Genomic DNA, 13281 nt, shown 5'->3' on the forward strand with positions numbered 1-13281 from the left:
TCCATCCTGCATCAACACACCCTTCGGTCCAGGTGGTGGTTGATTACAAAAGAAAAAAAGTACATTAAACTTAAAGCAAAGTAAACCAGGAAAAAAGAGAGAATGGGGAGACAGTGAGTGAGCAGAACGAAAGTCTTTAAAATTCTTTATTTTCAACCAAAGTTGAATCGAATTTGTTTATTTTTATGATTTAACATTAATATTACAATAATAAAGTGACTCCTGACATTTAAATAGTTGAGGTAGCAAAACACAAAGAAGTCTTAAGCAGTTTCTATTTAATAAATACTAGTCGAGCTCCTGTGTGTTACATGCAGGGGATGAATTTCCACGGTGGTTCTCCTGCCCATAACTTCGGCAGAAGAGCCGCAGAAATCCCAGAACGATGGTGTAAATGGCATGTGTGCCATTTTCCCAGGGTTTCTGCAGCTCTTCCGCCAAGATTATGGTAGATGAGCAGGAGAACCACCCTGGAAATTCACCCTCCTCAGGAGGCGAGCTCAAGTGTATTGTTCAGGAGAAACGGCGTTAGAGTGCAGGGTGTCCTCATTTTAATGACATACATTCTATCCTTATTGTTATATTTCCATTGTAAATTCCTTTCCCCATAATGGAAAAAGTTGACAGGAAGTGTGCACAAACATAAGATAATAATATCTATATGTCATATAAATTTAATTTTTTTTCCAGCACAAGCAACTCTCCCAGTGAAACCTGTTTATCCAATCATTCTGAGGCCAGCAAAGTGTGTGTTTGGCATAGTTGATGTACATGGCATGACAAACAGTACCATTGCTGCGACTCAGAAGGATGTTGAAGCTCTAATTACAGAAAACCGTACAAGCAAAATAATCGACAATGAATATGCAGCTTGTTTGTCAAATGACCAAAGGCAACAAATTGCAGATCTCTGTGAAAAACAGCAATTGAAAGTTGAAATCCATCAAAAGAAAATAATAATAGATGGAAACACTGAGGATGTTCTGGAAACCATTTTAAAACTGAATCCTATGCTTCAGTCTGCTAAAGAGAGAGAGGATAGAAAGCAGGAAGAGGCTCGGATGAAGACATTTGTCCAGTGGGAGTTTGTGAATAATGAAATATTTCAACCTTATGAGCCATCTTTAAACTACGACGTTGAGAAAGCTTACAAGGATAAAAAGAAAACCTTAGTTTGCTTGAAAAATGGGAAAACGCACCATATTAACTTTGGTGAAATGCAAGAAAAAGATTCAAAAGGAAATGTCGTGGATATTAAGAGAAGGCTTCTTGAGGGAGGTATGTCAAACAAAAGGTTATCTTTATGAAAGAATTATTCAGGGAACTTGATTTACACATCATGCTGAAGGTTCCTAAATTACTTTTAGATTCTTTGTTAATTTTCACTTAGATTGTATTTTGAATAACCGCGTGTTTTGAGCATGTCTAAAGATAGAATCTCGAGACCCTGGTTCCGCTGTGGCACTGCTGGAAGTGCGGTGGGAACACCAGTCTGCCGCAGCAAAGACCCATCCAAATTCTGGGGACAGGGTCAGTTTGTTAAAAGAGCAGGGGGCTCGCCCTGTGTATCCAACCTGATCGCTATCAGGTGATCCTGGATAGAAAGTAATGGCATGTGAACTCTGGGTGAGGATCAGTTGAATAACCTACTGACACTCACTGTAAGTTGGCTTACACATAAAGAATAATCACTGGGAGAAGGTGTTGGAGAGCTGCCTGGCCCTGTGGAACTGTACTCTGGCATGTCAATGACTTAGGGAGAGAAGGAACAAAATAAGAGAACCATAGGTGGGGGATTTGGAGCACAGCAGCGAGAAGAAAGGGATGGAGAGACCACAGGAAGGACTGAAGATCTCGGGGAAGGAGGGTTCGGAAGATCGTGGTAGAAGATTTTCTTGAGGAGCCGGCGGAAGCACTCCTGCTTCTCCTGGCCCACAAGAGGTGCTTTAAAAAGTACTTACCTGCTGGATCTGGCAGCTCTCGACTCCCTTTAGCTGCCGGGTTTCCTGAGCCCTGGAGAACCTACCCCTCAGCAGTTGAATTCAAATGGTTCCCAAAACCTGGGTAACGACAAAACCTGGTTATGGATAATAAATTAGCTGCAGGAAGAGAAATAGTGGGTACGTGTTAGATGAGTGTTGCCGAGTGGGTGAGGGGGAATAAGTATCTAGGGCTCAGTGCTGCTTCTGAGTTAGTCACTGACCTGAACTCAGCTACTCAATAGAAATTGGTCAAATTCCACTACGTTATGTAGTGGTACAGGTCTGGTTAGTGGTGAGGGACAGGAGGGTGTGACTGCAACTCAGGTAGGTAAGCGGACTCAGGTGCAGTGCTGGAGGAACCTCAGCCTTTGCCCTTGTCCAACACGTATGAGGTTCTTGCTGCCTGAGTGGATGAGGGCAAAGTCTGCAAGGTGGATGAGTTCTGTGACTGCCTCCTTGGTATAGCAGAGCCTTCTAATACACTGCTCCTTGCTTACTTGGAGGTAGGAGAAGTGTTCTCGGAATAACCTCGGAGGGTAAGGCCTCCTGTTGCGAGCCCTGATGGCCCTCCTCCACCCTCTGGCCACATGTTCCAGATTTTCTTGCTGCCTCTGCTCCCTCCACCGTAGATCTTGGAGGGCGAGGTGGCATGCCAGTACAGCCCCCATTAATGTAACCAAGCGTAGCAGTTTGACTTTTTTAAGAATAAATGTAGCTACTTTTTCGTTGCCACAACACTCCTGATACTAAATAACCTTGAAATCACGGCATGAGACTGTTGCATTATGTGAAACTGACAAGAAAGCACTGAAACTCCACTAACCTACAGCTACAATTCATTACTAATGATCTCTTTGAATAATGTCCCTGGAGCCGGCTTCCTGGTGCTTCACGCCAGCTCTCCCTGTCGCTGTTCCCTCCAGGTGCTAAGTTAGGTGGAAACAATCAATTTCACAGATTGGGCAATCGAGGAGCGTGGCACACTCACTGACGTCACGATCCACCTGCTGTTGAGGCTCCCTCCGTTAACTTAGCGGCGGCGCTGAGGGGGAGGGGCGGGATTTGGCATGCGGCACTGGATTCGCCTCACCCTGGCGATAATGCTCTAGCGCCTCATTAGTGCCATCTGCTGAAGTAGGAAGACAGGAGAATGGCGACGGGGTCAAGTCTGATGAAGCTCTCAAGAACCTACAAGAGGAGGTTGATAAAATCTAGAAATGGGCGTTAATAGTGACAGATGAAATTCGCGCAAGAATTCTGCACATTAGGAGAAAAAAGTGGGTGACAACAATGTTACCCAATTTTAACAAGATGGACTGAGAAATACGTTAAAAATGGCCTCCAGAAAATAAATTTAAATATGCTTCTCGTAAACTCAAAAAAAACCTGCCAATCAAATATAAATACAAATAAAACTGTGTATTTGAATATAATGGCTTGAGCAGACATAACTTGGGCTTTCTAAAGCAAAGCAAGCTAGAACATTCTCTGTGAGTGAACCTGGTTTTTAACTCCAAATATACCATTACAAGGGGTGTTAAGTTAATGGTGAAGTTGAAAGAACGCTAGACTTGGCATTTAAAACATCCAGTCAGTGAGGAGCAGCAAGCAACAAAAGAAATAAACCTCATCTTCCGATTAGGCACTTTACAGCCTTCCGGACTCAATATCGAGTTCAACAATTTCAGATCATAACCTCGACCCCTATTATATTTTTATATATTTTTTATCCACACTTTTGGTTTGTGCCCTTTCCTTTTTTTTTCTCTCCCACATGGCAGCTGTCTCTCATTCTGCCAGCGCATTTCACACTTCATCTAGAGCCATCTTTTGTCTCTACTAGTCCTATCACCATCTCATCTCGCCTTGAATATCTCTTAATGTCTCTTCACCTCTCAGACCTTCCCTTTTGTTCTTTCATCCCCTCCCCCATTTCCCAGCCCCCAAACTGGCCTTTTAATCTGTTTCATTTCCTGCTTTTTTCTCAGTTCTGAAGAAGGGTTTCGACCTGAAACGGTAACTCTGTTTCTCTCTCCACGGATGTTGCCTGGCCTGCTGAGTTTTTCCAGCGTTTTCTGTTGTTATTTCGGATTTCCAGCATCCACAGTATTTTGCTATCGTAAAAGAAATAGAATGCTGCATTGATCACAAAATCAGGAGATTGCAAGTTGAAACATTTCATGGTTAAACTATACAAAGCTCTGGTCAGGCAACATCTTGAATGCTTTGTCCAGTTCTGGACAGTGAAACACAAGGGAAATCGGTAACCTTTGAAGGAAGTATAGAGAAGACTCATGAGGCTCATCCACAGAGTCAGAGGCCTAGAAATTCAGTATCGCCCCGTTTGGAGCGCCAGCCTCGCCAGGGCGCTAAAAGTAGCGCCCCGGAAGCATTCACGGCCGCCCGCCGGAAATTCAGTGGTAGCGCCCCAAAGGGAAGCGCGGCGCTACTGGAGGTGCCCCGCATCCCTCTTAGGGCGCTGCGACTGAAGATCGTGGCGCAACGTGCCGTAGCGCCACACGCTGCGGCACATCGCGCTGCAGTACTGTAGGCCTTCCTCCCCTACTTAAAGGGGCGGGGCCTTGTTCAGCGCGATCTGGGGCCCAGCTGGGCCCCCGAGGATCGCGAGTGCCGGCAAAAGAGCCCGGCACTGAGGAGAAGTGCCGGGCTCTTGGAACGCAGCAGGCACTCTGCGGCGGGGGGGGGGGGTTCAGGAGGCCGGGGACGGTAGCGCAGAGAGGTGCTGGCAGGCGGCCAGCAACAAAAATGGCCACACCACACCTCTCCTTTAATTTGTGCCTCCACCGCCGCAGGTAGGCCCCCCTGAACCGGCCGCACATAGCGTCCGGCGGTAAATCAGGGGGCGCTTCCAAATATCGCGGCAGGGGCATCAGCGGGCACACCGATGATGTTATGCATAGCAGCGCAGCGCTAACGGCTAGCACCACCACTAGCATCCCGCTGAATTTAGCAGGAGGTGTGGCTAATGGCTTGCGACCCACTTAGCGCCCTCTTAAGGCGCTAACGGGTGGCGCAGCCAACTGAATTTCTCCCCCAGAGGATTTAACTATTAGGAAAGGCTTATCATTCTTGAATGGAGTCAACCAAGAGGTCCCTGTAAAGATATATGAGATACTAAGGGGGAAAAATTGGGTTGGTTTGTGCCTCTCGTTAGCGCCCTAATCCCCTAACGCCCAGGAGTGGCGCCGCTAACGCCTCCCGTGAAATTCAACAGGAGGTTAGCAGTGGCAGTAGTCGGTAGCACCCTGCGCTGCTGCACCGCCGGTGATGACGTCATTGCCGTGTGCAGCGCCCCGCTTGCGCCCGGCCGCAAACTTCCCTTGCAGTCCCTGACCTATCGCCCCGCATGATATGTGCGACAGGATCAGGGGCCAGCGTGGCAGCGGCGGCGGCGCAAGTTAAAGGACAGGGGTCGGGCGGCCATTTTTATTTTGTCCGACTGTCAGCACCTTCCTCCTTTCACTTTTGTATGCGGGGTCCCGGCCGCGATCGCTCAGCCCGGCACTCCTCTTCAGTGCCAGGCTGTTTTCATGGCACCCCGCTCCCCGGTGGTCTGGCAGGGCCCCGGTGCGCGCAGTGCATGGCCCCTCCTCTTTAATCAGGCGAGGAGGCCTGCAATGATGCATGTGCGGCGGCATGTAGTGCTGCAAAATTCAGTAGTAGCGCCCCAAGCAGGAGGTGGAACGCTTTCCAGTAGCACCCCATCTCCTGCTTGGAGTGCTACTACTGAATTTACGGCGGGGTGGCACTAACTTTTTCAGAGCACTAAAATTAGCGCCCGGCGACATTAGTGCCCCAAAATGGGCACCACCCAATTTTTCCCCCCAAATCTTAATAAAAACAGAAATCCAGAACAAGGTAGTTCAAGGTATGCTATGAAAGTAGGAAAAACGGGCACAGGCGCCAAATGGTGAGACGCAAATGTGGAACCAATGTCAGGAAGTTCTGCTTTGCACAAAGAGTAATAGGAATGTAGGCCATTCAGCCCATCGAGCCTGCTCCAACATTTTGTTGTCCGTGGCAGCTCTATCTTTTTTAACTTGCAACTCGGTTCCTTTTTCCATATCCCTTAACACCCTTACTTCCAAATAAGTTTCTGTCTCCCATTTAAACACCTCAGTTGATTTTGTCTCTATGGCTTTCTGGCTCAGTGTGATTACCACTTAGGCCGTAATCTTTATCTGTCCGTGGGTTTGGGTGCGGGGGTGCTGTGCAGCGGGTTGCTATCCGGATGTTCTTTTAGTGCGCTCTTCAGTGTGGTTTTAACTGAATTACTCCAATTGAATTAGTCATGCGGCTTTCCCTGCCAATTAAGTGGAGCGGGTCTGATGACATCAGGGATGACTTGAGCGCATCGCGCCTATTTAAAGCAGCATTGCACGGATGACTGTTGAAGGTTGGTGGAGGTGCTGGGGAGGTTGGTGTCAGAGGAAGGAAGTGGTTTGATTGTAAAGGGTTGAAACATTTGTAAAGAAAAATGCAGGCTCAGCGGCAAAAGGCTGCGCCAAAATTTGATGATGCCTCCCTGGAAATCCTGCTGCAGGGAGTTTGAGCTCACAGGGAGGTCCTCTTCCCTGGTGACGGGAGGAAAATGCCAGCCGCAGAGACAAAGAGGGCATGGCTGGAGATCGCCGATAAAGTGAGCAGCAGGAGTGTTATTCCCAAGTCCTGGATTCAAAGCAGGATGAGATTTAAGGACCTTATGAGGTCAGGAAAGGTGAGTGCAATGCCACATTCAACTACATTCTGATGTGCCTGTCACCCCAATCCCATCACACTGCCTTCCCAAGCCTACTCCTGCACATCATTCCTCTCACCAACCTACCTTGCAGGTGCGTCCATCCCTCACTGTCTATGCACCTACTCACATCCCCATCTACAATCATAGAAAGTAACGTCACAGAAGGAGGCCATTTGGCAATGTCACGCCTCTCCCTCATAGTCACCCTCTACAGATGTAGCCCATCTATCCCTTACACTCATTCCATGACTCTCAGCCAAAGGTCTTGATGTGCCTCAATAATTCCGAGACTCGATGTTAGCGAAACAAAACAAGGCTTTTATTAACTTAGAAGGTAACACGCAGTGGAGAGAGGTATCTTCCATCTGGAGGTCTGCAGTACTGGATATGAGGCCAGACTGAGCTTGCTTACATAGGGGCCAGGTATGGGCGGAGCCCTACACACAATACATTACAATATACAATACAATGGTGAGGAGACGGAACTGAGGTAAGGGAACTGAAACCTGAAACCAACCACAGTCACAGGCAGTGATGAATGGAATATTTCATCACAGGTCTCTTGTTTCCCTCCTTGCAGGAGAAGCGAGCACAGAACACCCGAGAGACAGAGAACCAGAGTTGGCCCTCCAGTTACCAGAGCATTGACTGCAGCAGAGGAAGAGGCCCTGGAAATAAGTGGAGTTACGGAGCTGCTGGCGGTGGGAGATGGAGAGAGGGAGACTTCCCAACAACCTGGTGACAGAATTAAATATCATACAGCCACATGGCAAACAACAGTCACTCATGGTAACTTGATGTCAGCAGCCAGTGAAATATAATCGTGTGAATAATGGTAACTTAAAACATTCTTATCATAACAGCTCTAATTCATGTCTTTACTCTCCCACAGGCTCATCAAGTGCCCCCCCCCCCTCACTGTCCAGCCAGAGGAGAAAGACGACTCCTCAGAGGGAAGCTGCGGTCCCTGAGGGTGAACCGTCACACAATCCATGCGCACCCAGCACCAGTGCAGATACACACGCATCGGTGGGTCCAGTGAGAGAGAGAGAGAGTCGTGTTGTCACCTGGTGTCTCACAGATCACAAGTGAGCAACAGCAGATGGTGGAGACAGGGACAGCAGTGGAGCGTCCTCATCGGAGGGCGCAGGAGACTCCAAGCTCTGCTCAGCTGGATTCAGGTGCTAAACCTCGACAAAGAGGATGATCTTGGAGGAGCAGCAACAAATGCGTGAGGCTCTGGCAGCTTTTCCAGTCACGATGTGCGCGATTGTAGAGAGAATGGAGAAGTCCATCTCCAGCATGAGCAGCACCATGTCACAGGCGATGACTACGATGTGCCCTTCCATGGAAAGGATGGCCACCTGCACGGAGCAGCTATTGCGCCAGTCAAACGAGAACATGCTTACCATGAACAACAGATGGCAGACTCTTATTGCAGTCATAACTAGGAGGGATATAAACCTAAACTTGGGCATTCATCGCCCCACTGCTGTGCAGCAAGGTGCTCTCCAGCTCCTTGCTAGCAGGAAAGTGCGGGTGGCCCATGAGAGGGATGATAGTGAGAGGGGACATGAGTGTGGGGGCTCTGCTCAAAGTGCTCCCACTTCTCCCCCATTGCCTTCCCCTCAGTCAAAGCCCCACATGCTGCCTCGGATCTCGATGGCCGAGTCTGCCCCTGCCCATGTGCAGGAGGAGCAGTCTTTGGCGGGGCCCTCACGGCTCCAAAACCAAGAGGACGTCCGCCAAAAGTGTCTAAGCAGTCAGAGCAGGGAAGTGACAGCCTGCCTCTACCTCTGATGAAGCCACAGGTGATGCACATTGTAGAAGTTTGAAAAAGAGAAATGCCACTATTGTGGACGCACAAGGGTGTGTTTCAAAATGTTAGAGGGTTAAGTTTCAGTTGTATTTATGAGCCACATAAATTCATGTATTTGCACCAGTTTCCCATCTTGTCCATTTTTGCCTTCTACCTGGGAAGTGGCCTTGTCACTTGGAGTGAATGGTAAGACATTACTTAGCCTCGAGCAATGGGCGTGTGCGTGACAGGAATGGCTTGGGCATTGTAGGACTGATTTGTGGTGTTGGCGGGGTTGGGGGGAATTTGTTTGAGTATCTGGGTGCCATATGGGTTCACTGGTGCAAATTAACTAAATCGTGCCATTTTGAGTCCAACCCGGGCTTCCCGCACAGCAATGTACATTGCTGCTAGTGCCTTCCGCACCTCAGGTTCCTCCTCCTCCTCCTGGGATAAGACTCTGCACCTTGCTCCTCCTGTAGCTCCAATCCTCACTGCTGCGCTGGGTTGTGCAGTGCGCAGCATACGATGATCAATCTGGAGACCCTGGCTGGTGCATGGAGGGCTTCTCCAGATCTGCCCAGGCATCTGAAGCGCATCTTCAGCATCCCGATTGCTTGCTCTATTACACATCTGGTCATGATGTGGCTTTGATTATAGCGCTCCTCGGCCTCATTGCTTGGCCGCCTCAAGGGTGTCATCAGCCACGTCTTCAGTAGATACCCCTTGTCTTCAAGCAGCTAGCTGGTAAGTCTGGTCGGAGGTGCAAAGAACTGAGGGAGAGTGGACTGGGGCAGGACGAAAGAGTCATGACAGCTCCCTGGGAATCAGGCACACACATGCACGATGATCTTTTTGTGGTTGCAGAAGAGCTGCACATTGAGGGACTGGAAGCCCTTCCAGTTCATGAACACTCCTGGGTGATGTGGGGGTGCCTTGATGGCCACATGTGTGCAGTCGATGACGCCCTGCACCTGTGGGAAGCCAGCCAGAGCTGCAAAGCCGAGCGCCCGCTCAGTCACACTGACTTCATCATTAGCAAAGTGCACATAAGTGCCTGACTTGTGAAACATGGCGTTGGTTACCTGGGAGAAGCATCTGTGGGTGGCCAACTGTGAGATCCTGCAAATGGTTGGTGCAGATCCCTGGAAGGAGCCTGAGGCGAAGAAGTTGAGGGCGTGGTGACTTTGACATCCATGGGTAAGACAGGTCCACTTGGTAGCAGGTCATCTTCCAGCAAGCTACAAATGTCTGCCATGACCTGATGTGAGAGCCTGAGGCACTGCTGTTCAGTCATGCCCAGGAAGCTCATCCTCTCCCTATATAGCCGCTGTTGGGGGTATTGCGTTCAGCAAGGTGCTCCCCTGTGCTCATCCCCTCTCTCCTGTGGAGCAGCAGGTCGGTGAAGAAAAGGCAACTGCTGCTGGGGCTGATCTTGGTCCGAACCTGAGGTCCAAGGCGAAACAGCATAAGCAGCACCCATGCGGATCTGATAGACGCCAGGTAAAGTGGAGATCAGAGGCACAATCCTCCAATGTAGTGAGAGTGACTAGCAATGTAGTGAGAGTGGCTTCCGAGGTTGCAGAAATCACCTGCAAACTCCTGAAAGCAAATTCTCTGCACCAGTGATGTCAGCAAAAGCCTTTCCCTTCGGCAAGGAAGCAGGTGTGAGCTGTGAGTATTTGTGTGATTATTTCAACTGTCAATTGTTCAACTCACAATGGCCGCTCAGCTCTCACCTTGCTTTGACAGGCAAGTTTCAGGAAGCCTGTGAATCCCTTGCACACCCTGCAAAAAGCTGTAACATCACGTTAAAAAGCCTGTTAATCATCTGTTAACAAGCTCTTAAATGCTTGAATTAGGTCACCCGCCTCTCCTGAGTGGGTCTGTGGCAGAAGTTGGCGGGATGAAAGCAGCTTCCTGACGCGCTGTCAATTGCAGTGCTTTTAACTGCCACCCGCTTGCAAACCCGCACTCATTTCAAAGGGGAAGTTCCGGCTTTAGAGTGGGTTTCTGGGTAGGGTAAAGGAGGAAAAAACTTTGCTGTCATGTAAGAGAAAGTTGGATGTTATGATAGTAAATTCTTCAGATTGATGAGCTAAGACTTCAGTCAAATTTACTGTACGTTCAGCATGGAGATGTGGTTAAGATCAGGACTGAAGGTATGAGGTTGTGTACAGCTGGTGAAATATTTGAGAGCACAGTGCTGCTGTCCTGACATGACCATAGAAAATCATCAGTGGAATGCAAGGATTGAATAATGCAAATTGGAATGTCAGATTAATATCTGGGAGTTTTTGCTCCAGGAACTTCAGTAGCCCGAAGCAAATTTCAAACTTTTTCTGCTTGAAAGTTTACTTAATGCCCCAAATGTTTGCATCTCAGTGAGCAAAGTGAGGGCTGAATTGCCTTTTCTGAATGGTCTTATTTTAATGTTTGCTGACGAGAGTGAAGCAGATATCTAAATTGAACTGATTGGCAAAGACAGATCATTTACAAATGAAAAGCGAAACTTCTAAGTTAACTTTAGTCAGAATGTGCTTTGTTACTACATCTGCATCTATTTTATGTTCCAGCTACGTATGAACTCCCAGCAACTTGGACTAACATGAAAGATCAGGAAGTTGTGATGGTTGCTCTTCAGGGATTTACAATAGAATACAATGAAGTAGCAGAGACATTCAGGAAATCTTGTCAGGATACAATTGTTGACATAATCAAGGTACGCATGATCAATAAAATTTGATTTCATTTGTTGCTTTTTACTCAACTTTATTGTGTAAAGCAAACTAGTGAGACCCCTATTAAAGATTAGGTATCAGATGCTAGAGACTTGATATAAGAATTGATAGTTAAAATTTATGGAATAGATGCAATTTGTCTTGGATTCTGGTGTGACATCCATCCATTTATCAGTCTACTATAATATATTTTTTAAAAACTTCCTGTATTTAAATCCTCCCACCAGTGGTGGCACTATAGCATCTCAAGTTTTACTTTCCCAATTCCTGTGCTCCAGGGGAATTTTTCGGGGAGTTAGCGGGCGCGTTTGCTGGCGGGTCAGGTGGGAATTTTTTTTCATTGACAGCGTGTAGGGAACACTGTCAACCCGCCGCCACGCTCGTCTCCCAGATATCAGGTCCATCATCGCTGAACAGACCCGACACCAAGCGGCGGGGGAGCCAATTTAGATTATTAAGAGCTTGTTAACAAGCTTTGAAACTATTTTAAGCTCAACTTTAAATTTTAAGTGTTCGCCCACAGCTTCCCCGGTGCTCAGGCATCACGTCAGGTAAGGAGGTCAGGAGCTGTGTCAGCATGGGATGATATCTTAACTTGACAGCTGCAAATGGTGTATAAAAGCTCCCATTTCATAGCTGTTCACTTTCCAAGGTTAGAAGCTGTTGCTTACTGCATTTGGAAGACAGATTGAGCTTTATGCAGCTTCCAAGTGTTTGGCGCAAAAGCTCTATCCAGTGTCACCTCATTGGAACAACCTCTCCCAGCATTGACAGATCGCTTCTGTCATCTCAACTTCACCTGCCATCTATTCCATCAGCATCAGTGCCCTTGAAATTATCTCACCTTGGTCCTCAGAATCACACCACAATCAGCCCCAACACCAGCAGCACCAGGCACACCAGCAGCACCAACAACTACACCAACCTTCTCTGCAATCAACTGATGCTGCACAGGATACAGGGCATCAGCTCCCGAGCATATTGCTGCCCGGGACGCCAGGGATGGCCTCACCATAGCCAGATTTACTTCACTTGACGCTGCACACCCTGGCTGTCACATGATGTGCCAGGTTGGCACTACCCCACACCAACATCAAAAAGCATCCCTACAATGCCCAAGTCATTCCTTTCACACTCATCACCATTGCGGGGCATATCGTTATGTCTCACCATTCACTGCAACTCACGAAGCCACTTCCAAAGGTGCACACAAGTTTGTCCCAGAATGCAAAGTGTTGAAAATAAATGTTTCAATGTTTGACAGCACATTAAAAGAAACTTCACATAAACATTGGCTAAAACACCCAAGTGACTACTCTTGTGTGTTATTAGTTGGTATGATTAGACTAGGATAAGGTTGAGTGTGAAGGGTGCCTAGTGAGATGGGGAAGTGATAATGTAGATAGAGAAGGATGGGTGGAAGGTAAGTTGGTGTGAGTAAGGATGTGCAGGAGTAGGGTAGGGAAGGCAGAGCAATGGGGATGTGATGAGTGACACAGCAGGATGAGGTTGAGTGTGGCTTGGCAGTAACGTTTCGTGATCTACTGAGATCATTGAAAGGCTTGCACCACTGCAGCCTGGTCCTCCTGACGACATCCCAGCTTGTGCCCTCCTGTGCAATGTGCAACCAGACTGCGTTGGTCTCCTGGGGATGTCTCTTCCGCCCATTGGAAGGGAAGAGAATCTCTCTGTGTGCTGTGACTCCCTCCATAAGCATAGGGAGGGAGTCATGGGAGAGCCTGGGTGCAGCCGTGCACCTCTGTGCAGTGATTGTCAGTGTTTGCAGCACCTCAATTCTGTAGAACACTGGCAGCAGAACTATCAAAATCAAAGAGATTAGCGTGCAAAGTTAAAGCACATGGGATTGGGGGTAAGGTACTGACTTGGATAGTGAACTGGTTGGCAGACAGGAAGCAAAGTGTTGGAATAAATGGGTCTTTTTCCGAGTGGAAGGCAGTGACTAGTGGGGTACCGCAGGGATCGGTGCTAGGACCCCAG

General features: G+C 48.1%; 1 protein-coding gene across 1 annotated transcript in view; it reads left to right on the forward strand.

Annotated features, from left to right (window-relative positions):
• LOC147120592 (protein mono-ADP-ribosyltransferase PARP14-like) overlaps window positions 1-13281 on the forward strand; it is a 213375-nt gene that overhangs the window by 176492 nt on the left and 23602 nt on the right. Inside the window, exons 22-23 of the mRNA XM_085986722.1 lie at window positions 691-1278; window positions 11119-11264. Of these exons, the coding sequence (XP_085842848.1) occupies window positions 691-1278; window positions 11119-11264 (734 nt within the window). The remainder of the gene's footprint in view (window positions 1-690; window positions 1279-11118; window positions 11265-13281) is intronic.

Source organism: Somniosus microcephalus, chromosome 4, assembly GCF_052327205.1.
Source record: "Somniosus microcephalus isolate GS21.2 chromosome 4, FLI_Smic_1.0, whole genome shotgun sequence".
NCBI classification, from domain to species: domain Eukaryota; kingdom Metazoa; phylum Chordata; class Chondrichthyes; order Squaliformes; family Somniosidae; genus Somniosus; species Somniosus microcephalus.